This window comes from Leucopleurus acutus (genome assembly GCF_964270905.1).
Source record: "Leucopleurus acutus genome assembly, chromosome: 17".
Taxonomy (NCBI): domain Eukaryota; kingdom Metazoa; phylum Chordata; class Mammalia; order Artiodactyla; family Delphinidae; genus Leucopleurus; species Leucopleurus acutus.
In genome coordinates this window covers 68319131-68344024 of record NC_139159.1, presented here as the reverse complement: position 1 = coordinate 68344024, position 24894 = coordinate 68319131, and the positions used below count along the sequence as shown (strand labels likewise).

The 24894-nt window shown below is 43.1% G+C and overlaps 1 protein-coding gene across 1 annotated transcript; it reads left to right on the top strand.

The window, feature by feature from the left end:
- Positions 1-305: 305 nt before the first annotated feature.
- On the top strand, positions 306-24376 carry LOC309974048 (uncharacterized protein C8orf76-like). Its single transcript, XM_082858491.1, has 6 exons — positions 306-430; positions 3623-3718; positions 4432-4575; positions 9037-9494; positions 19828-19960; positions 24096-24376. The coding sequence occupies exons 1-6, from the start codon at positions 314-316 to the stop codon at positions 24291-24293; spliced, it is 1146 nt and encodes a 381-aa protein (XP_082714617.1). The 5' UTR covers positions 306-313; the 3' UTR covers positions 24294-24376.
- Positions 24377-24894: the final 518 nt, after the last annotated feature.

The following is a 24894-nucleotide window of genomic DNA, read 5'->3' as shown; positions in this document are numbered from 1 at the left end:
AAAAACTGGTACCTACCAGTTTTGAACAGCTACCCTGAGGCTAGTGCTTTTTCATGCGTGCACGTAAGGATCGCTCTGTCCATCTCCAGAAACAGAGAAGTCAAGTTCTGTCCTCGCGTCGTGAACCAGATAAAATAGCTCAACGACTCCCAACTTGCCGTGGGCCAAGTCCTGGTCTGGCTCCCGCCCAAAGACTACAAGTCCCAGCATGCCGCTCGCCGGGCCTCGACGGCCCCGCCCCTTCCGCGTTGGCCCGCACGTGGGCGCCGCTCTAGGCACCGCCTCCTCTCGATGCTCCTGTCCTGGGCGCGCAATGGAAACCGGCTGCTGGTTGCTTGGCGGCGAGTTCGAGGACTCGGTGTTCGAGGAGAGGCGGGAGAGGCGGCCTGGACCGCTTGCGTCCTACCGCGCCAAGCTCTGCGAGCCGCAGGTGAGAAAGCGGGACCTCTCGGCCTCATCCCAGCCCCCGGGCCTCGCGCTCCCGGGTCCCGGCCCGACAGCGCTTCAGACGCCCCAAGGCCGCGTGGCCTACCCCCGAACCCGAACCCTCCCGGCACGAGTCCTGCGTCCACGCGGACTCCCTGGTGTCCCTTCCCCTACTCGAGCCGCAGCCGGCTGGGCCCGGCCCCCTCTGCCCCCGAGGGAATCCCCGCGCCGTCGGCCATCAACTCGCACCTGGCGTTCGGCCTGCCTCCCGGAGGCTCGCTGGCCTCACGCCCCTGCTCTAAAATCTGTAGTAGCTCCCGTGGAGCTTCGCTGCTTCTGCTGCCGGGCAGTCAGGGCCCCCAGAAATCCAGCCCCCGCCTACTTTTCAGACCTCAGTGTTGTCTGCTCCCTGAACCGTGACGTCCCATCCACGGGCCTGCCCTTGTTCACTAAGTTCCCCCTGCCCATGTTAACCCCGTTCAGATGGTCACAATCGTTCAATTATAGACATTTCTCAAGGCGCACCTTAAATGCCACCTCCTCCAAGAAGTCTTTTCTGATTCCCCCTTCCAACCACATATTTTTGTTTTGACTCCTTTTCCCTCTTTTACCTATTAAAGCACTTGTCAGTATCTCATAAAACTCTTAGACCCAGAATGCTTAATGATCACAGGAGCGTGCGTGCTTAACTTTATGTCCTCCACAGTGCCTGGCAGTTTTTGTTCATAGTGGGAACTCCGTGAATATTTTAAATAAGTAGACTATTAACCTGGTATTCTTTCATGTGTGTAAATGTCATCTCACCAATAATAATTCCTTTTTATCAGGTAGTGTTCCAGGCACTGGGCAGGGCTCCTTGACACGTATTGTCTCATTTTTCCTTAAAACCCTTGTACTTACAGATGTCAGGCACTCAGAAATTACTGAATTGTATGCTTGCTTTATTTCACTTACATTTTCTCCTTGCCACATGCAGTCTTTCAGAGTGACCTTTAGTACTTGATCGTGTAGACTAAAAGCGGGGAATGGGCTTTCAAAGTCATGGGGTACCGCATTAAAAAGCCACGGGTGTGAGATAGGACCCTTGTGTTCCAGCGCTGGCTTTACCGGTTGCCTTTCAAAGTGTCAGTTCCTTATTTGTCATTTGAGAAAAAATAACGTTTGCTGGCTCCCAGGTTTATTGTGAGAGTGGAATGAGATAATACGTCGCCAGGTGTGGTATGCTGTATACTTATAAAGTAAAATCCCAAAATCACTTGTCATTAGAATTTACTTGGTAAATGGTAACTGCTCATAAATTCAGGCCCCATTCAAGTCCTCTTGGTTTCCCCAAGTGTAAAACCAGGAGTTTGGGTTAGAAGATCTGTGTTCCCTACCTATTTGGTGTGGGACCAGGTGTTTTGCCTTACCAGCACTTCCCTTCTTAGTCTCACCCTTGTTCACAGCTTTTCCCTCCTACTCTTACCAGAATGGGGTATTTAAAGCCATCCCCATCTGCGCTCTTGCGTTTGAAAGCCAGTTTTGCTTGATCATTTCCCAGTAGGATGATGAACATTGGATGGAGGTTTGCAGTTATTCAGTTATTGTTCAAGAAGTTGGGATTGGCTGATAATCTAATAGCGTATGTGACTGGAGAGCAATAAAGTGCAAAGGAAAATTACGGGTTCAGTGTATAGGCTGTTGTTGGGTTACACAGTACTTCAGGGGGAACAGAAAAACAGTGGTTGCCAGCTTTCTCCACAACGATGAATCAGGCTAAGGAGGGAAACGCTTACTAATTAACGATATTACTAATTAACAGGGGGCAGTGATACCCAAGTAACTCTTTTAGAAATAGAACCAAGAAATGTTGATGTGATGGTGGAACCATCACAAATGCAGTTACGTTTGAATTAATAATAGTGTGGGGGCTTCCCTGGTGGCGCAGTGGTTGAGAGTCCGCCTGCCGACGCAGGGGACGCGGGTTCGTGCCCCGGTCCGGGAAGATCCCACATGCCGCGGAGCGGCTGGGCCCGTGAGCCATGGCCGCTGAGCCTGCGCGTCCGGAGCCTGGGCTCCGCAACGGGAGGGGCCACAGCAGTGAGAGGCCCGCGCACCGCAAAAAAAAAAAAAAAAAAAAAATAGTGTGTAACTGACTTCATTCAGCCTCAGTGTGTTTTACTCTGAGTAAATGGGGGGATGGGGGACTTTCCTGAGGTCACAGTGGTTGAGAATCTGCCTGCCAATGCAGGGGACACGGGTTCAGTCCCTCATCTGGGAAGATCCCACATGCTGCAGAGCAACTAAGCCCGTGTGCCACAGCTACTGAACCTGCGCTCTAGAGCCCGTGAGCCACAACTACTGGAGCCCGCGCGCCTAGAGCCTGTGCTCTGCAACGAAGAGTAGCCCCTGCTCGCTGCAACTAGAGAAAGCCCATGCACAGCAACAAAGACCCAATGCAGCCAGAAATAAAAACATTTTTTTAAAAAGGTGGGAGGAGGGGAGGATGAGATACTTCTTTGGAGCTGGAAAACTGGCACACAGTGCTTCTCGTCATTCGTGTTTTCTCATCTTAATGTTCTTTATGCAATAATCAAAAAAGATCTTTCTATCCATAGGGTTTAAATCAGTAGAAAAGTGAATAAAATATTCCAGATGGGCATTTCCTGAGACTTTTCTCCTATAGCACTTTGGCATTTGATTGCACGGAAGCCACCTTTCAGCCTTCATCTCTATTTCCTCTTTGCGTCGATTCTACTTTTGGCTTTTACACTTTCATAATAGCACTATAATGACAGTTCTTCTTTTCTGTGTCCTCTCCGTAAAGAGTTGTCAATCCCTATTCCATCCACCCTAAAAATTTCTCAGCAGGAAAACATCTCAGTCTAAAGAACCATTGTGAACTGTGCTAGTTAAATGTAGGTTCCCAAGCATCACAACCCCAAATTGGAAATGCTGTAGATAAAACCATATACTTTTGTGTTTTAGTTAAGAGGTATTGTATTAATGCTATATTTACTACTTGTGATAATTTTCATAAAAACTGGGCCACCATTAGAATTGTCATTCTTCTTTGTCAGATGTTTTCCTGAGTCTTATCCTGAAGAATTATGTCTTTTTTGAGGTTTAATTAATTATATATGGGAAATTGCTTCTGAGTAGGGGGTGGAAAAGTGTAGTTTCATTCTCTATAATATGCTGTTTTCACAATTTCTAGTGGTTTTATGAAGAAACGGGGAGCAGTGATGATGTGGAAGCTCTGACTATCCAGAAATTCAAAGGGGACCTGGCCTACAGACGGCAGGAGTATCAGGTAGAATTTAACATATAGAAGACTGCACTACTTGAAATGGACTTTTGTTCTGTCCATTACAGTATATTTAAATAAGAGTATACTAAGTTAGGAGTGTGTTGTTTGTGAAGATGAATTTAATCTTTTGTGATATGTGTTTGTAATCTTAGAATCCCAAGTTTCTAGCTCTGTATAATTTGTTTTGTTTCCTGTAACTCCAGTATAGAGAGCTTGTTGGGATCCTTGTAGGTCTGTTTCCCCAGGTTCTGTATCTCCTAATTATGTGGGAACCTCTAGCACAGATACCTCATGGGGCCACAGGAACAAAGCACCCGAAAATGTGTAAGGAAAGGAAAGAACTAACAACTAGATTAGTTGTCAGCTTGCTTTATTTAGAGACTTCATGTCATCTTCACAAGAGTCCTGTTGTTATTTTGCTGAGGTGAAAAGGTTATACAGCAAGTTAGTGGCAAACCCAGGATTCAAGTTCTGGTCTTTTGGGCTCCAGAATGCTTTATTTATAGTCTCCAGCCATTTTTTCTCTACCTTTCAGAAAAAGAGTATTGACTAAAATGCTCAAGTCTTCCTTTAGTTCATTGTAGGGTCAGTTATAACATTACCTTCTGCCTAGGAAACATGTCACCCCCATGACTGAATTCTTTTTTCTACTGTGTTTTCTGCCTTTCTTTTCATCCCTTCCCTTCATTTTCCTTTATTTAACAAATATTTGCCAGAAAGCACTGCAGGAGTATTCCAGTATCTCAGAAAAACTGCCGTCTACGAATTTTGCCATGAAAAGGGATGTCCAGGAAGGCCAGGCTCGGTGTCTCGTTCACCTGGGGAGGCACGAGGAAGCCCTGGAGATTGCTACAAACTTGGTGAGTGGTTTCTGTGTGTATTTCCATTTGCTTCCCTAGGATGGCTGAATGGTTTATTTTGTAAAAAACAAAACAAAACAAAAGACAACTTGTTGCAGCTAAATCTGTGTGTTTGGATAAGCAGAAGAAAATTGTCAGTGGTGGAAGAACTTTATTATGATGAACAGTTTGGAGGTCTAGACATAATCATTTGCTTGTAATATTTTTTCCTGTGTTATGCTCAAAATTTTTCGTTGCCTGAAAATCTCACTTGCAAAGGTTTTTTTTTTTTTTTTGGCTGTGTCGGGTCTTAGTTGCGGCATGCAGGATCTTTCATTGAGGTGTGCGGACTTCTCTTTAGTTGTGGTGTGCAGTTTTTTTCTCTTTCTAGTTGTATCACACAGGCTTCAGAGCATCTGGGCTCTAGTTGAGGAGCGCGGGCTCAGTAGTTGCGGTGTGCGGGCTTAGTTGCCCCGCGGCATGTGGGATCCTGGTTCCCCGACCAGGGATCGAACCCACATTCCCTGCACTGGAAGGCAGACTTTTTAGCACTGGACCACCGTGGAAGTCTCACTTGCAAAGGTTTTTACTCTTGTTAGGAGTAAATACTCAGAGTGGAAGGATTATGTGATGTGTTTTCTTCTTTAGGTGTTTTGTTGTTGTTTAGATTTTTATTTTCTAAAATTTCTACAATGAACATATATTACTTTTATAAACAGGAAAAAAGTTTACCAAAAAATGACTAAATATCATACTAGGCCAAGCTTAATCCTTTTTATTCTTAAATGGAGTCTGCAGAATTTTTTTTAAGGAATTTAATAAAAGCAGGGTTTTTTGCAATTCTGTATCCTGCTTGTTTTTGTTTTCAGATTAAAGCACCTACAGTTTTCAGTGTAAATTTTATATGGGGACGAGTCTAAGTCGACCAGTCCTAGTTTGTAGATGACCAGTTTTCTTCCTCAGAGGGACTTCATGAGGCACTGAGGCTCTGATCTTGAATCCTGTGGATCTCGTTGACCAGAGGTCAGCCTGAAGTACGCAGCCAGTTGAGTTGTCCTCCTCCGTTTCATTAACTAAGAGAAATCCCACAGTTTGCTTGCCGGGGTTCATTGCATAGGACCTCAGCCTCTTGCAGTGAGAGGAACCCTTGGTGGTAATTGTCTTCGGAACATGGAAAACAGCTGTGTTTTGTTCACTCTTTTTCTCCCCTCTACTAATTGTGGGTTAATTCTTAAGCTGGGAGATAAGATTACCCTGTTAAGGAAGCACATGGCATGAACACAGTGAACTTGGCGGGGTTTAATGGTGTTCAGTCTCCCTGGTCTGAAAATTAACAGCAACTTCGGTTCTTTCAGTTGCTTTTTCTAGACATCAGTCACCCGTCCTTCCTCACTGTTCTGCTCTCCCATCGCCTCTCTCTTCCTCACATCACCTCCATATCACTGTTGTGCTTTGTCTCCCCCCCCTAGACCACCGAAAGCAGTGACAGGTGGATTAGTGTCAGGGGCTGGACTGGCTCTCTGGTTTCTTCTAGCTTAGTGAGTCTCTGCTGTTGTGGCTCAGAGAAGGATTTGTTGCCAGCAGATGCCATCCAGAGCTTGGGATAGTTACCAGGCAGGAGGAAGGACCAGTCAGAAGACCTTCAGCTCCTCTGTCAGGACTTTGAGAACTGGTCCTTGGGCTGCTGGGCACCCTGGTGGGCAGGAGTGTTGGGGAAGAAATGGCAGCATAGGCTAATAGGTCTCACCCCTTTCTTTGGGTCTCTTCACATGATCTCAGTGGAGCCTGCCCATTTGCATGGTTTTCTCATTTCCTGATGCCCTGTGTTTTGTTTTCTTTTTCCCTACTTGTAGGCCCTCTTCTTGTTACTCGCTCCGGCCCATTTCTGGGTTTTGTCCCAGTGGTTATTGCCCCCTCGTGCTCTGGAGTGGGCAGGTCATGACCCAGCATTGAACAAAACACAGTGAGTCTTGGAGTGCCCAGCAGGATATAAACACTTTATGCTCACAACTTCTACTGAAGTTTATTCACCTCTCTTCTTAATCATTTTTGGATAAAATTTGTAATGGAACTTATTTCTTTCTTTTTCTTTTATTTTATTTTGGCTGCCAGTGCAGCCAAAATTTTGTTCTTTGTTGCTGTGTGCAGGCTTTCTCTAGCTGCGGCGAGCAGGGGCTACTCTTTGTTGCAGTGCACGGGCTTCTTACTGCAGTGGCTTCTCTTGTTGCAGAGCACGGGCTGTAGGCTCGCGGGCTTCAGTAGTTGTGGCGCACGGGCTTAGTTGCCCCACATGTGGGATCTTCCCTGCCAGGGCTCAAACCCATGTCCCCTGCATTGGCAGGTGGGTTCTTAACCACTGCGCCACCAGGGAAGCCCTGGAACTTATTTCTTAAACAAACAGTTTATACATCTTATAGCGGCTGATAGGCTCATGTGATAAACTGTGGTAAGGAAACTGCTTTTTGACAGTTACTGACTTTTTTTTTCCATTTATCACTTCACAAACATTTATTTCAGTCTTACCATGTGTGCAGTTCTGGGTTCGGTGCTAAGGAGACAGAAAACCATGTCCATACCCTGCCCATACATTGCTGGCCTAGTGTCTAGTGGGAGAATCCTAAGCCAGCTAACACGCGTCAGCTCTTCTGAAGTACCTTTATTCTGTGACTTCTAGTGGGACCGATTGTAGCTCTGCTACTTACTAGCTGTGTGACGTCAGGCAGCTTATCTGACTTCTCTCTTAGGACTCAGTTGCCTCAACTATAAAATGGGGATAGTGGTAGAGTCTATTTTAAAGGATTGTCTTGAGGAGTAAATGAGTAAAGCACTTAGAGTAGTGTCTGGCATATGGTAAGCACTCTGTAAATGTTAACTCTCGTCATCATCATTGCATTATAGAAGGAGTTGCAGTACTGTGCACACAAACTCGTTTAAATGGAATGTAGTTTCCAGAGAGTTCTTTACTAGCTAGGCCATCAAAACCATGGTCTGCGTGCTCCACCCTACCCCACCACATACTTGCTTCCGCAATCTGAAAATGTTTGTAAACAGTATAGAGCGCTATAGACTGTAGAGGAAAGGTGGCGTTTGCTGTAGGTAGTTTATACGTGTTGCTTTCACTATTATAAATAAAAAACATAAAGATGTGTTACTCAACAGTTATTAGACATCTGCTATGTCTGAGGTGCTGTGCTCTCTACTAGGTATTCAGCATTGAACAAAAACTTCTGGAACTTAATGGTCTCTGGGGAAGGACAGAATACTGAACAATAGTAATAATAAAACCAGATCAGATCTGTCATCGGGAAGGTATAGTATGACTGAATAGGTTACATGAGGCTTTATTTCCTGTCTTTTCACTCAATATATGAATACTTAGAATCCTCCTCAAGCTTTCACTCACTGGTCAGCCAGCTTCTTCCAGCTGCATGCTGGGTAGGTTTTTTTTTTTTTTTTTTTTGTGGTACGCGGGCCTCTCACTGTTGTGGCCTCTCCCGTTGCGGAGCACAGGCTCCGCACGCGCAGGCTCAGCGGCCGTGGCTCACGGGCCTAGCCACTGCGCGGCATGTGGGATCTTCCCGGACCGGGGCATGAACTCGTGTCCCCTGCATCGGCAGGCGGACTCTCAACCACTGTGCCACCAGGGAAGCCCCATGCTGGGTAGTTTTACTCATATTTCTTGCTCAGTTCTATGCAGGGGCTTGATCTGAATACTAGTAGGCCAGGTTTTCCTTAGACTTAAAATGAACTGAATCTCTACAGACTTTAACTTAGAAAAAGGAGGCTTGTTTCCCTAACCCACAGGGCTTTTGCCATTTGGCAAGTTAGGCAAGAGGTGATGGCTCTGATTAAGGAGACTTGAAAAGGATTTTCTGATCAGAAGGAAACCAAGCAATCCCCTCCAGCCAGAAATAATTGGCCCTGCTAATAGTTACCAGAGAGGGCATTTGGATTCAGTTATGCATCACGAAACACTGAGAGCTGCAGGGCCATCCTGTTTAGGATATCTAGGCCAAGTAAAATTTGGAAATAGAGTCCATTTGAATCCTCAAGGAAATTACGATTTGGATTTTTAGAAAGCCTGGAATATTAAAATGGAACCATTAGCACAGGGTATAAAAAAGTTGGCTTGAGTCTTTCAGATATCTGGCTGAAGACAATAAAGATTATAATACAAATGGAAAATAAACTGACACAGAGGTTTTTGGTGCTGAACTTTGCCAGGCCACTATCACCTGGATTATGTGACTGTTGTGACATTAGGGTGTTTGGGAATGACTGGTGATTATTTTGTTAGGTTAGTTTATATTTCTCTAGGTTTATGGTTTTGAACTGAGATCTATTGAAAAATATTTAGTTCACCCTACTTGTGTGGCTACTTGTCATTTCTAACATGTACAACTTGGATTTTTAGGCATCTTCATTTTTATATGGGAAACATTCCATAGTTTAAACTTCCTAATCTTTTTTTTTTCTCCTTAGGAAAATAAGGCAACTAACACAGACCATTTAACCACTGTACTCTACCTCCAGTTTGCTATTTGTTCAAGTTTGCAGAACTTGGAGAAGACAATTTTCTGCCTACAGAAACTGATTTCTTTGCATCCCTTTAATCCTTGGAACTGGGGCAGATTGGGAGAGGCTTACCTGAATCTGGAGCCAGTGCTTGCAGCATTGCTTGCGTCATCTCAGAAACAGAACAATTTCACCTCGAGTGACAAGGCTATCAAATCCTCTTGTCCCCACTCAGGAAAAGACTGTCTTTTGTGTTTCCCTGAAATGTTGCCCGAGAGCTCTGCGTTATCTGTGGAAACGAGCAGTGGTAATAACCAGAAGAATGAGAAAGCTTTAAAAAATATTCAAAACTGTATGGCAGAAGAGAGAGCAGCAGTGTTGCTAGAAACTCAGATGAAAGCCTGTGCCTCTTTTATACGAACCAGGTAAGCTAAGAGTGAATTAAACACACATGGTGCTAAGCTCAGAGTAAAGGTTTTATTTTTCTAATTTTAAGCTTCTAAAAATTCTAGGCCACACACTTAGTATATGTTTTTAAGATTTTTCCCATGGTCTAGATAGAATCCTTTGAATGCATCCTTTTAGCATGTAAGATTTAAAAACAAAACTATGTTTGCTCAAAAATACAACTTGTATCATCACTCAAGATAAAAGGTTAAAATTGGCAGCCATTAAAATTAGGAAAGAAAATTAAATGTATAAAACATTGACAAAGGGGGAAGCGATACATATATATATTTTTTTTTAACATCTTTATTGGAGTATAATTGCTTTACAATGGTGTGTTAGTTTCTGCTTTATAACAAAGTGAATCAGCTATACATATACATATGTCCCCATATCTCTTCCCTCTTGCATCTCCCTCCCTCCCACCCTCCCTATCCCACCCCTCTAGGTGGTCACAAAGCACTGAGCTGATCTCCCTGTGCTATGCGGCTGCTTCCCACTAGCTATCTATTTTGCGTTTGGTAGTGTATATATGTCTGCGCCACTCTCTCACTTTGTCCCAGCTTACCCTTCCCCCTCCCCATATCCTCAAGTCCATTCTCTGGTAGGTCTGTGTCTTTATTCCCGTCTTGCCCCTAGGTTCTTCATGACCTTTTTTTTTTTTTTTTTAGATTCCATATATATGTGTTAGCATATGGTATTCGTTTTTCTCTTTCTGACTTACTTCACTCTGTATGATAGACTCTAGGTCCATCCACCTCACTACAAATAACTCAATTTTGTTTGTTTTTATGGCTGAGTAATATTCCATTGTATATATGTGCCACATCTTCTTTCTCCATTCATCTGTTGATGGACACTTAGGTTGCTTCCATGTCCTGGCTATTGTAAATAGAGCTGCAGTGAACATTTTGGTACATGACTCTTTTTGAATTATGGTTTTCTCAGGGTATATGCCCAGTAGTGGGATTGCTGGGTCGTATGGTAGTTCTATTTGTAGTTTTTTAAGGAACGTCCATACTGTTCTCCATAGTGGCTGTATCAATTTACATTCCCACCAACAGTGCAAGAGTGTTCCCTTTTCTCCACACCCTCTCCAGCATTTATTATTTTTAGATTTTTTGATGATGGCCATTCTGACCAGTGTGAGATGATATCATTGTAGTTTTGATTTGCATTTCTCTAATGATTAATGATGTTGAGCATTCTTTCATGTGTTTGTTGGCAATCTGTATATCTTCTTTGGAGAAATGTCTATTTAGGTCTTCTGCCCATTTTCGGATTGGGTTGTATGTTTTTTTGATATTGAGCTGCTGTAAATTTTGGAGATTAATCCTTTGTCAGTTGCTTCATTTGCAAATATTTTCTCCCATTCTGAGGGTTGTCTTTTCGTCTTGTTTATGGTTTCCTTTGCTGTGCAAAAGCTTTAAAGTTTCATTAGGTCCTATTTGTTTATTTTTGTTTTTATTTCCATTTCTCTAGGAGGTGAGTCAAAAAGGATCTTGCTGTGATTTATGTCATAGACTGTTCTACCTATGTTTTCCTCTAAGAGTTTGATAGTGTCTGGCCTTACATTTAGGTCTTTAACCCATTTTGAGTTTATTTTTGTGTATGGTGTTAGGGAGTGTTCTAATTTCATTCTTTTACATGTAGCTGTCCAGTTTTCCCAGTACTGCTTATTGAAGAGGCTGTCTTTTCTCCACTGTATATTGTTGCCTCCTTTATCAAAGATAAGGTGACCATATGTGCGTGGGTTTATCTCTGGGCTTTCTGTCCTGTTCCATTGATCTATTTTTCTGTTTTTGTGCCAGTACCATACTGTCTTGATTACTGTAGCTTTGTAGTATAGTCTGAAGTCAGGGAGCCTGATTCCTTCAGCTCCGTTTTTCTTCCTCAAGATTGCTGTGGTGGGCTTCCCTGGTGGCGCAGTGGTTGAGAGTCCGCCTGCTGATGCAGGGGACACGGGTTCGTGCTCTGGTCCGGGAAGATCCCACATGCCGCGGAGCGGCTGGGCCCGTGAGCCATGGTCGCTGAGCCTGCGTGTCCGGAGCCTGTGCTCCGCAACAGGAGAGGCCACAACAGTGAGAAGCCCGCGTACCGCAAAAAAAAAAAAGATTGCTGTGGTTATTCATGGTCTTTTGTGTTTCCATACAAATTGTGAAATTTTTTGTTCTAGTTCTGTGAAAAATGCCAGTGGTAGTTTGATAGAGATTGCATTGAATCTGTAGATTGCTTTGGGTAGTATAGTCATTTTCACAATGTTGATTCTTCAAATCCAAGAACATGGTATATCTCTCCATTTGTATCATCTTTAATTTCTTTCATCAGTGTCTTATCATTTTCTTCATATAGGTCTTTTGTCTCCTTAGGTAGGTTTATTCCTAGATTTTTTTTTTTTTTTTTTTTTTTTTTTTTTTGGCGATACGTGGGCCTCTCACTGTTGTGGCCTCTCCCGTTGCAGAGCACAGGCTCCGGACGCGCAGGCTCAGCGGCCATGGCTCACGGGCCTAGCCACTCCGCGGCATGTGGGATCTTCCCGGACCCGGGCACGAACCCGTGTCCCCTGCATTGGCAGGCGGACTCTCAACCACTGTGCCACCAGGGAAGTCCTATTCCTAGATATTTTATTCTTTTTGTTGCAGTGGTAGATGAGAGTGTTTTCTTAATTTCACTTTCAGATTTTTCATCATTAGTGTATAGGAATGCCAGAGATTTCTGTGCATTAATTTTGTATCCTGCTACTTTACCAAATTCATTGATTAGCTCTAGTAGTTCTCTGGTAGCATCTTTAGGATTCTCTATGTATACTATCACGTCATCTGCAAACAGTGACAGCTTTACTTCTTCTTTTCCAATTTGGATTCCTTTTATTTCTTTTTCTTCTCTGAGTGCTGTGGCTAAAACTTCCAAAACTATGTTGAATAATAGTGGTGAGATTGGGCAACCTTGTCTTGTTCCTGATCTTAGTGGAAATGGTTTCAGTTTTTCACCATTGAAGACGATGTTGGCTATGGGTTTGTCATATATGGCCTTTATTATGTTGAGGAAAGTTCCCTCTGTGCCTACTTTCTGGAGGGTTTTTATCATAAATGGGTGTTGAATTTTGTCGAAAGCTTTCTCTGCATCTGTTGAGATGATCATATGGTTTTTCTCCTTCAGTTTGTTAATATTGTGTATCACATTGATTGATTTGCGTATATTGAAGAATCCTTGCATTCCTGGGATAAACCCCACTTCATCATGGTGTATGATCCTTTTACTGTGCTGTTGGATTCTGTTTGCTAGTATTTTGTTGAAGATTTTTGCATCTATGTTCATCAGTGATACCGGCCTGTAATTTTCTTTCTTTGTGACATCTTTGTCTGGTTTTGGTATCAGGGTGATGGTGGCCTTGTAGAATGAGTTTGGGAGTGTTCCTCCCTCTGCTATATTTTGGAAGAGTTTGAGAAGGATAGGTGTTAGCTCTTCTCTAAATATTTGACAGAATTGCCCTGTGAAGCCATCTGGTCCTGGGCTTTTGTTTGTTGGAAGATTTTTAATCCCAGTTTCAATATCATTGCTTGTGATTGGTCTGTTCATATTTTCTATTTCTTCCTGGTTCAGTCTCAAAACGTTGTGCATTTCTAAGAATTTGTCCATTTCTTCCAGGTTTTCCATTTTATTGGCATATAGTTGCTTGTAGTAATCTCTCATGATCCTTTGTATTTCTGCAGTGTCAGTTGTTACTTCTCCTTTTTCATTTCTAAGTCTATTGATTTGAGTCTTATCCCTTTTTTTTTCTTGATGAGTCTGCCTAATGGTTTATCAATTTTGTTTATCTTCTCAAAGAACCAGCTTTTAGTTTTATTGATCTTTGTTATCGTTTCCTTCGTTTCTTTTTCATTTATTTCTGATCTGATCTTTATGATTTCTTTCCTTCTGCTAACTTTGGGGTTTTTCTGTTCTTCTTTCTCTAATTGCTTTAGGTGTAAGGTTAGATTGTTTATTTGAGATGTTTCTTGTTTCTTGAGGTAGGATTGTATTGCTATAAACTTCCCTCTTAGAACTGCTTTTGCTGCATACTGTAGGTTTTGGGTTGTCGTGTTTTCATTGTCATTTGTTTCTAGGTAATTTTTGACTTCCTCTTTGATTCCTTCAGTGATCTCTTGGTTATTTAGTATTGTATTGTTTAGCCTCCATGTGTTTGTATTTTTTACAGATTTTTTCCTGTAATTGATATTTAGTCTTATAGCGTTGTGGTTGGAGAAGATACTTGAGACAATTTCGATTTTCTTACATTTACCAAGGCTTGATTTGTGACCCAGGATATGATCTATCCTGGAGAATGTTCCATGAGCACTTGAGAAGAATGTGTATTCTGTTGTTTTTGGATGGAATGTCCTATAAATATCAGTTAAGTCCATCTTGTTTAATGTATCATTTAAAGTTTGTGTTTCCTTATTTATTTTCATTTTGGATGATCTGTCCGTGGGTGAAAGTGGGGTGTTAAAGTCCCCTACTATGACTGTGTTACTGTTGATTTCCCCTTTTATGGCAGTTAGCATTTGCCTTATGTATTGAGGTGCTCCTATGTTGGGTGCATAAATATTTACAATTGTTATATCTTCTTCTTGGATTGATCCCTTGATCATTATGTAGTGTCCTTCTTTATCTTTTGTAATAGTCTTTGTTTTAAAGTCTATTTTGTCTGATATGAGAATTGCTAGTCCAGCTTTCTTTTGATTTCCATTTGCATGGAATATCTTTTCCCATCCCCTCACTTTCAGTCTGTATGTGTCCCTAGGTCTGAAGTGGGTCTCTTGTAAACAGCATATATACGGGTCTCGTTTTTGTGTCCATTCGGCTAGTCTATGTCTTTTGGTTGGAGCATTTAATCCATTTACATTTAAGGTAATTATTGATAGGTATGATCCTGTCACCATTTTCTTAATTGTTTTGGGTTTGTTATTGTAGGTCTTTTCCTTCTCTTGTGTTTCCTGCCTAGAGAAGTTCCTTTAGCGTTTGTTGTAAAGCTGGTTTGGTGGTGCTGAATTCTCTTAGCTTTTGCTTGTCTGTAAAGGTTTTAATTTCTCTGTCAAGTCTGAATGAGATCCTTGCTGGGTAGAGTAATCTTGGTTGTAGGTTTTTCTCCTTCATCACTTTAAATATGTCCTGCCTGTCCCTTCTGGCTTGCAGAGTTTCTGCTGAAAGATCAGCTGTTAACCTTATGGGGATTCCCTTGTGTGTTATTTGTTGTTTTTCCCTTGCTGCCTTTAATATGTTTTCTTTGTATTTAATTTTTGTTAGTTTGATTAATATGTGTTTTGGCATGTTTCTCCTTGGATTTATCCTGTGTGGGACTCTCTGCGCTTCCTGGACTTGATTAACTATTTCCTTTCACATATCAGGGAAGTTTTCAACTATTACCTCTTCAAATATTTTCTCAGTCCCTTTCTTTTTCTCTTCTTCTTCTGGGACCCCTATAATTCGAATGTTGGTGTGTTTAGTGTTGTCCCAGAGGTCTCTGAGACTGTCCTCAATTCTTTTCATTCTTTTTTCTTTATTCTGCTCTGCAGTAGTTATTTCCACTATTTTATTTTCCAGGTCACTTATCCGTTCTTCTGCCTCAGTTATTCTGCTATTGATCCCTTCTAGAGAATTTTTAATTTCATTTATTGTGTTGTTCATCACTGTTTGTTTGCTCTTTAGTTCTTCTAGGTCCTTGTTAAACGTTTCTTTTATTTTCTCCATTCTGTTTTCAAGATTTTGGATCATCTTTACTATCATTATTCTGAATTCTTTTTCAGGTAGACTGCCTATTTCCTCTTCATTTGTTTGGTCTGGTTGGTTTTTGCCTTGCTCCTTCATCTGCTGTGTTTTTCTCTGTCTTCTCATTTTGCTTAAGTTACTGTGTTTGGGGTCTCCTTTTTGCAGGCTGCAGGTTGGTAGTTCCCGTTGTTTTTGGTGTCTGTCCCCAGTGGCTAAGGTTGGTTCAGTGGGTTGTGTAGTCTTCCTGGTGGAGGGGACTAGTGCCTGTGTTCTGGTGGATGAGGCTGGATCTTGTCTTTCTGGTGGGCAGGTCCACATCTGGTGGTGTGTTTTGGGGTGTCTGTGGCCTTATTATGATTTTAGGCAGCCTCTCTGCTAATGGGTGGGTTTGTGTTCCTGTCTTGCTACTTGTTTGGCATAGGATGTCCAGCACTGTAGCTTGCTGGTCGTTGAGTGGAGCTGGGTCTTGGTGTTGAGATGGAGATCTCTGGGAGATTTCCGCCGTTTGATATTACGTGGAGCTGGTAGGTCTCTTGTGGACCAGTGTCCTGAACTTGGCTCTCCCACCTCAGAGGCACAGCCCTGACACCTGGCTGGAGCACCAAGAGCCTGTCATCCACACGACTCAGAATAAAAAAGGAGAAAAAAAAGAGAGGAAGAAGGAAGAGGATAAAATAAAATAAAGTTATTAAAATAATTATTAAAAAAAATTTTTTAAGTAATTAAAAAACAAAAAACGGACAGAACCCTAGGACAAATGGTAAAAACAAAGCTATACAGACAAAATCACACACAGAGGCATACACATATACCCTCACAAAGAGAGAAAAAGGGAAAAATATGTATATATCATTGCTCCCAAAGTCCACCTCCTCAATTTGGGATGATTTGTTGTCTGTTCATGTATTCCAGAGATGCAGGGTACATCAAGTTGATTGTGGAGCTTTAATCCGCTGCTCCTGATGCTGCTGGGAGGGATTTCCCTTTCTCTTCTTTGTTCTCACAGCTCCCTGGGTTCAGCTTTGGGTTTGGCCCCGCCTCTGCGTGTAGGTCGCCTTCAGGCTTCTATTCTTCGCTCAGACAGGACGGGGTTAAAGGAGCAGCTGATTCGGTGGCTCTGGCTCACTCAGGCCGTGGGGGAGGAAGGGGTACGGCTGCAGGGCGAGCGGGCGGCAGAGGCCAGCATGACGTTGCATCAGCGTGAGGCGCACTGTGTGTTCTCCCGGGGAAGTTGTCCCTGGATCCCGGGACCCTTGCAGTGGTGGGCTGCACAGGCTCCCAGGAGGGGAGGTGTGGATAGTGACCTGTGCTTGCACACAGGGGAAGCGATATTTTAAAGAAGGAATTTTTCACTCACATTCCACAGAAAGCTACCGAAGAAGGAAATCTGCTTGTGTGTTAAAATCATTAATAATAACACAAATAAACAACGTTTAATTCATTCTACAGGGAATTCCCATGGTTCAGGGACTCCCATGGTTTTGGATCCATAGTGTATAAGAGTTTAGGGAGAGGGGAGAGTACACTGGACCAGTTCTGTAATTTATGAGAGAAACAGACTCTCTTAGGTCTCAGATGATACCAAAAACATAGCATTGGGTTTTGTTTTGTTTATTTTTATTTAACTCTGAAGAATTCAAGAAGTATTGATGTTAACAGTGAGTCTTACTGAAAAGCGCTATCTATTTGGCAGATTTTAAACTTCCTTCAGCGGATGTTTATTTAGCATTGCCTATATCACTTTAATTCAGAAGTGCATTGAACGACGTCTGGGTTCCAGGCACCTGCTGGGGCCTGGGATCATAAAGATCATCAAAAAAGAGTCCCTTTCCTTACACTACTCAGTGTATTGAGGAAAACATATGTGCAGTCGGTGACCAGCAGCACAGGTGCTAAACAGTGTGTCAGTGGCAGAGAACCCTTCAGGGACCAGTACCTGGGAGCTGTGCAGAGTGGCAGGAAGAAGGACCTCCACAGATGGAATGGGGCTCCTGGGAACATTTGTCAGTTGTGTAGATGAATGTACTCGATGCTGTGTATACATTATTTCATTTTAACCCTCGCCACTCTCTGGGGTACATGTTGGGATCCCAGTGTACAGACTGGGGAGCTGATTTGGAATCATGCCCAAGGTCGCGCAGCTGTGAAGTGCTGCCAGGATCTGGACCCAGATCTTTGACTCCAGAGCCTGTGTTCTTGCCAGGATATGTTGCGAGAGAGAAAGCACGGCCCAAGGAGTGGAAGGGCTGGTGTAGCATGGTGGTGTCACGTGGTCCGGTGCAGTGAGAGCAGCTTTGGTGGCAGGAGACCGAGAGGTGGGCTGTGGACCCCGAGACCAGAACAGCGTCACGAGCAGGAGGCAGGACCTTGGAGTCAGATCCCATTTTAAGGGACCTAATAAATCGCTGTTGTTGAGGGAATTAGCCTGGACTTCTGCGCTTGCTCGCTCACCGTCTGACCTTTTTGCACAAATTACTTCAGCTCTCCGATCTCCAGTTTCCTCATCTTGACAGATGGAGAAACGGGGGAAATGCCTACTTTGTAGAGTTGTGAGGTTTAAAGTATCTGAAGCACTTATTGTAGTATGCATTGTGCGTAAACATTTGGTAAATGTTGTACTTCTGCTGTTTTGTTTTTATTAGCACAAGGTGTTAAGTGTCATCTTAAAGAGTTTGGTCCTTATGCCGAAGGTCTGAAGAATATTTAAATGTTTAAGTGGCGTGACAAGAGCTCTGATTTCGAGGGAGATCTGGTGGCTAGGAGGACGTATTAGAGGAAGGAGTTTGGATCCAGGGACACAAGGGAAGGGGCTGTGGACCAATCAGTGGATGGTGCCGAGGCCCTGACCTAGCACAGTGCGCTGAGAATCAAAAGGGGAAATGGATGGCACTGAGGGTGGAACAGACAGGACTTGGTGACGAGCTGAATGTGTGGGTAGGCCGGGGTGGGGAGGGGAGGACGGAAGAGTCAGACAACCCTGAAGAGTCTGCCTTGTGGGTGAGGGTGGATGCTGGTGCCTCCACTGAGACAGGACAGGGCTGGAGAGCAGAGCGGATCGAGGGTGGGAATCCAGCTGGAGTTTTCCATTAGAAGTGGGAGCTGAGCTCGGAAGAAGGGAAGTGTAGAGGTTGAGCTCCAGGAAAGATCAGCGATCAGATGGAGTGAGAAGAAGCTTTGAAGGCGAGAGGTCTTGTGAGACCTTTGAGAAGGCACTTTCAGTAGCGATGCGGTGACAAGGCAGACTGCAGAGGACTGAGGGTGAATGAACATGAAATGGAGGCAGCAAGGGTAAGCTGTATTTTCAGGTAACTTCAGGAGCGAGAGAGAGAAAGCAAGGACATAAAGAGGCCACGCGTCTAAGTGCCTCCAGAGGCCAGGTAAGGTGATGTGAAGAGTCAGAGTGAAGGCCAGTGAGGTCATGTTCTTTTATAAAACTCCAGCGGCTTCCCATTGCACTTAGGTAAGCTCCACGTTTCTTTCCGTGGCCTGCAGGGGCTTATGTGAGTTGGCCCTGCCTGTCTTTTTCTCCTCTTTCACTACAGTTTGTTTTCTTCTTGGCTGTGTTCCGGCCACAGAGATCTTCCTGATTTCCAGACTCGGCAAGCTGGTTCTTCTGGCAGGGCCCCCTTCCCCTGGCCAAGCCCTCTTCCCGCCGTGAGCCTGCGGCTGGCTGCTCACCATCTGAGCCTCAGCTTGAGCGGTAGCTCAGAAGAGCCTTCCATCACTGCCCCGTCTGAGGTGGGCGCTTCGTCCCCCCGTCTTGAGTTTTTGTTTCATAGTCTTCGTCACTGCCCGAGGTGATCTTGTTTGCTTGTGCTTTGCTCTCCTTCTGTTCCTTGAGGCAGAAACCTGTCTGTTTTGCTCACCAACGTCCCTCAATGCCTAGAGTAGTGTGGGGGGCGTTTCTCAAGGCAGGAAGTGAGTGAACAGGAGAGCTGAGTGCTTCTGGACGTAGCAGTGAGGCCTGAGGGGAATTGGAAAAATCTGCAGTCAGCATTTTAGAAAACAGAGAAGAGCAGGAGGTGTGGGAGGAGAGAAGAGGAGACCAGGCCAGGACCGTGACGGGGAGACCGGGGTGAGCCAGGTGCAGAGTGGCCCTGCGAGGGCCGTGGAGGGGATGGCCCTGCTGTGGGTAACGGAAGCGTGCTAGAGATCCTGTTAGTCCTTGAGGCCCAGGGAGATGGAAGGGTCATAGAGCACCGACTTCAGAGAGCTACATCCTGACACTTCTGGGAGGAGCCTTTGATGGGGAGGTTTGTTCTTTTCACTCTGCATTGTTTGTGCTTTTCAATCACTTGACTTCCACAGGAAGCTCTTTTGAGGTTTGCTCTCTAAAGATTCCTTTGAGAAGTTTTGGTCTATGAATTTTAGAACAGATAACTCTCCAGTGTAAAGTTGGGCAATTTGTTGAGAGTAAGGAGCTTTCAGGATTCAAATGAAGGTGAGGACCTTCTCTTTAGCCGAGTTGGACTCACATCCAGCCCAGTTCCAGTGCTGCGTATGAACATGTCCTCACTGCTGTCCTTTATGTGAGCCTACACATTGGGACTTTCTGTTTTTCAGGCTTTTGCTTCAGCTCGCCCAATCTCAGCAAACATCGTTTGCTTTGGAGAGGAACTTAAAGACTCAGCAGGAAATTGAAGCTAAAATGAAAGGGTTCAGCTTCAAAGAAGACACTTTGCTGTTGATAGCAGAGGTGAGTGTGTCCTCTAGGGTTTATGTGAAACAAAGTATCATAGATATTTTTCCTGGCTCCGAGACCATTTTTTAAAAAACAGGGCCAAATCGCGTCTTCTGAAGGACTTCTGTCTCCCTCCTTTACGTGCTTTTGATCACTTAACCCCCGAAAGTGGCCTCTTCATCCCCTCTGAGCAGTAGCGTGCTGTGAGGCAGGGGCTGTGTTTCGTTTACTTCTCAGTGCTTGTTAGTACCTGCCTGCTTGAACATCAGAAATGCCTGGTAATTGATTTGTGAATGCTGAATAAATGAATGAATGAGTGACTTGCTGAATGAATGAATGAATGAGTGACTTGACATCTGGGCAGCTCTTTTGTCTGTTTTTTCTCCTGTTCATCCTCAGAACAGCCTGGGGGATGGGGGGAGCTGGAGTGAGACTCATAGAGGCTGTGACTTGCCCTAAGGTCAGATTTTAAGTGGCAGAACTAGTTTGGAACCCATCCAGCTCCAAGGCCATTTTCTCTCTGCTCCACCCTGTTACTACTTTGATGGTTGCAGAGAAATTCAGATGTCAGGTTTTTTTTTTAACTTGGTCTGTGGCAGTTTCTCTCTGAACTCAGAGAGTGATTGCTGGAATTAGATAGCTCTGTGGGGCCCCCCCAAAATTTAAAAATGTCTTATCTTTTCAGCTAGATTTTAAGTTCCTTATAAGTGAGACATCCTTACAAGGTGTCTTAAACATCTTCATATTCTTCCCCATGTGTGACTGGAATAGTAGTCCTCTGCCTGGACAATGCATGGGAAATACCTGCATTTAAAATAGCTTTTTAAAAAGGAAATGTCTGGGCCCTCTTTGGGATGATAATGTGCATTTCATTTTGTGCTGTTACTTTTACTTAACATTGTGACATGAGCATGACCCTGTATCCTTAAATATTTCTTAATTATATACTTTTTTCTTTTTATAGTTGTTTTATTTGAATTAGGGTCCATATAAGGTCTACATACTATGTTTGTCTCTTACATCTCTTTAATGTTATAACAGTTCCCCTTCCCCCTCTTTTTTTTTTGGTGATAAAAGATATATCTAACAAAATTTGCCATCTTAATTGCTGTTGAGTGTACAATTCAGTGGCGTTAGTTACATTCACGATGTTGTGCAACCACCAGCACTATTTCCAAAACGTTTTCGTCACTCCAAATAGAAACACTTTAACCCTACCCCAACCTCTGGTAACCTCTAATCTGCTTTTTGTGTCTATGAGTTTGCCTGTGCTAGATATTTCAAATAGTGGAATCATACAATATTTGTCCTTTTATGTCTGGCTTATTTCACTTAGCGTAATGTTTTCAAGGTTTTTCCATATGTATCAGAACTTCATTCCTTTTTATGGCTGAATAATATTCCATTGTGTGTATGTACACACACACACACACACACACACACACACACACACACACATCCTATTTGTCCATTCATCATCTGTTGATGGGCACTTGCATTGTTTTCTACCTTTTGGCTTTTGTGAATAATACTGCTATGGACATTGGCATACAAGTATCTGTTTGAGTTCCTGATTTCAATTCTTTTGGGCATCTACCTAAGAATGGAGTTGCTGGGTCATCTGGTAATTCTGTGTTTAACTTTTTGAGGAACTGCCAAACTGCATTTTGTTTTATAGGCTGATATTTTTACCTAACATTTTGGTATGATCATGACACTGTATCCTTAAATATTATTTGAGTGCATAATTTTTAATGATTGGATAGTAGTCCAGTTACAGCTTTTGATGAGCTATCATTTATCTACTTAAGTCCTATATTGGACATTTAACAAATATTCAGTACTGACTTTAATAAGTCTTTGCAAAAAAAAATCAGTTTTTGTGTTTGTTTTAGAATAGATTACTGGAAATAGAATCACTGGGTTAAAGTATATGAACATTTTAAACATTGTCATTGAGAAAGATTGGTTCCGGGAATTCCCTGGCAGTCCAGTGGTTAGGACTCTGCGCTTTCACTGCTGAGGGCTCGGGTTTGTCCCTGGTTGGGGAACTAAGATCCCGTAAGTCACGCGGTGTGGCCAAAAAAAAAAGAGAAGAAAGGTTGGTTCTGTTTATATATCCTCCAGCAGCATATGAGAATACTGATTTTCCTTCTCCAAACCTAGGTATTAGGTTGAACCATGTGAAATTGTCAATATTCAATCATTTTGACCATAAAACCAGAATTTTATATTGAACAACTTAATATTATTACTTTTTAAAATCTGTACTTTCATTGGTAAAAATAGCGCTTTTTAATATTACTGTTTATTTGATTACTAATAAAATGAACAATTTTTTCACACATTCATTGGCCATTTATATTTTGTGAAATACCTAGTCATGCTTTTTCTTCGTTATTTATATGTTTCTGCTTTTCTTATTAATTTTAAGAGCTCTTTCTACACTAGGCTTACTAACCTTTTATATGTTGTTTATATAAATACTGTATTTATAAATACAGTATTTCAGTATTTTCTGAAGTTTATGATACTTTTGATATATAGAAGTTTAAATTTTTATCTGGCCAAAGACTTCTGCAGATTTTTTGACACCTGTGAATGATATACCTGCCGAGCCTGCGTTTTGGAATATTGCATTGTTTGAGTATTACTATTATTCAATTCTCTCTTTTTTTTTTTTTTTTTTTTTGCGGTACGTGGGCCTCTCACTGTTGTGGCCTCTCCTGTTGCGGAGCACAGGCTCCGGACGCGCAGGCTCAGTGGCCATGGCTCACGGGCCTAGCCGCTCCGCGGCATGCGGGATCCTCCCGGACCGGGGCACGAACCCATGTCCCTTGCATTGGCAGGCAGACTCTCGACCACTGCGCCACCAGGGAAGCCCCTCTTTTTTTTTTTAATTAAAAAAAACACTTTTGGTGTTATACCCCAGATTTTAAAATACTGTATTTCATTGAGTCCAAGCAGTCATCAGTCATTAAGAAACATAATTATTTGATGTGCCACTAAAAGAAAAACAAGATGCTCTTTACACTGTGACACACCAGTGAGTATAAGATACATCTTGATTTCAGAAATGTTAAAATACAAAACCAAAAATTGTCTTTGAATTGATGAAAATAACATGCCTTAATAAATCCTGACAGTTGCTTGCTGTTCATCCTGTCAGCTCTAGCCTCAAACAATAAGTAGTCTTTGAAGATTTAAAGCCAGTGGAACCTGTTCTTTGAGTGGGTTTCTAATCCATTATAATTTGAGTATTCATGGACACATAGGGCCTCAGGGTTTGTAGGAAACCTAGGGACCATCTAGTCCAAATCCAAGTGACAGATTCCCTCTACAACATCCCTGCCAGATGGCTCCCTAACTTTTCATGCCGAATCGTGGGAAATGTTTTGGGACTTAATTTTAGTTCACTGTCCTTTACCAAAGGTGGGCTGATCACTTAGCGAGTTCAGATGCAAGCTTCTTACAAACTTAACTTTGTGGGTGTCTTGTCAAAGAGAAGCTAACGCAGAACCTGGACCTGGATCTGACCAGTAGGGAGCAGTATTGTGCCTTTAGAGTGCGGGGCATGCTCTTAAGTCCCTGAGGTTGCTGTGGTAACCTTTCTGGAGGGATGGAGTCTCTCTGGATCAGGGAAGTGTGGACTCAGCTACTTGCTGCTCGACTGTTTGCTGCCTTTGACTTCTTTGGAGAACTTCTAAGAGAAGGGATCTGTGCTCTCTACACAGCAGCAGTTACATTCTGTGCAAGCGCTGCTTTTCTGTCGTTTACAAGGAGGAAGGATCACTGGTGGTGCATATTCTTGTCAGCTGCAGATGCTCAATATGACATAAGAAGGTTGACTCTCTCTCCCTGTAGCCTGAACGGTACTGCTGCCATGCTAGTGCTTTGGTGATTTGTTTGCTCAGGGGAAGACGAGACTGGAAGTAGGGGATGTTTTACAAATGTGGTCTTGGATCACTGCTTCTGAATAAACATCCTTTCGATATGTTGAATTGCTAGAGTTGTCACCTGGCTGCTAAAGAAATCCTTCTGTACGAAATCATTTACACTTGATAAATAGCGTGGTCTTCATCCCGTCATTCCGTGTCTGCTTCCCCTGTTATTGGGACAGGGTTGTTTTTTTTTTCCCCTCCTACTGCAGGTTATGGGTGAAGATATCGTCCCAGAAAAAATAAGAGATGAGGTTCACACAGAGGTGAAGTGTGTTGGCCCTGCAGCCCTGACTGCCTTGGTGATCGCGTCTTCGAAAGAATTTGAAGACAAGTGGTTCAGAAAGATCAAAGACCACTTCTGTCCCTTTGAAAATCAGTTCCATACAGAGATACAGATGTTGGTTTAGTGGTCCCTTTCAAAACAGAACAAAACATCTTGTATTAATTGTGCTGGTTTACTTCAGACAGAATCCACTGCTAATCATGGAATATACTGAATTAAAAACAATTATTTATGTCTTATAAAAATGGCTTCTCTTCCAGCTTATTTCTACTGTGTTCAGTTTTTTGGTTTTTTGTTTTCTTTTTAGATTTTTGTCATTCACTTACGTGAGGCCTACTGCCCCTTTAGAAGATAATCTGTTGGGAAAGTGTATAAAAGAGACTTACAGATTTTATTGTCTTTTAAAAACAGTTATTGTATTATAATCAGCGATGTAAGTATTACGTTGTTTAGGTAAATCCATCAAGAATGACCAAGAATGCTACAGTGTGATAGTAAACCATTTCCAGGAAGGGTGCGTCGAGGTCTGCGAAGGCTCCGAGACTTTACCACGCCTGTCAGCCCGCACATTAACCTGCCAGTGTCATAGATGCTGCAGGAGACTTGATTACTCGTGGCCCAGGGAACAGGATAAGCTTCAGCATATTTGTATCAGTTCCTTTGCCTCCAAGTCCCAAGGCACGTGACACACATGAGCCCAGACGAAAGAGTGTACGTGCAGTGGG

Excerpts from the sequence above, each read along its gene's own strand:
- LOC309974048 (XM_082858491.1), top strand. The coding sequence starts at position 314 with ATGGAAACCGGCTGCTGGTTGCTTGGCGGCGAGTTCGAGGACTCGGTG. Across the intron at positions 431-3,622 it reads CCAAGCTCTGCGAGCCGCAG|TGGTTTTATGAAGAAACGGG; the intron begins GTGAGAAAGCGG and ends CACAATTTCTAG. Across the intron at positions 9,495-19,827 it reads GCCTCTTTTATACGAACCAG|GCTTTTGCTTCAGCTCGCCC; the intron begins GTAAGCTAAGAG and ends TCTGTTTTTCAG.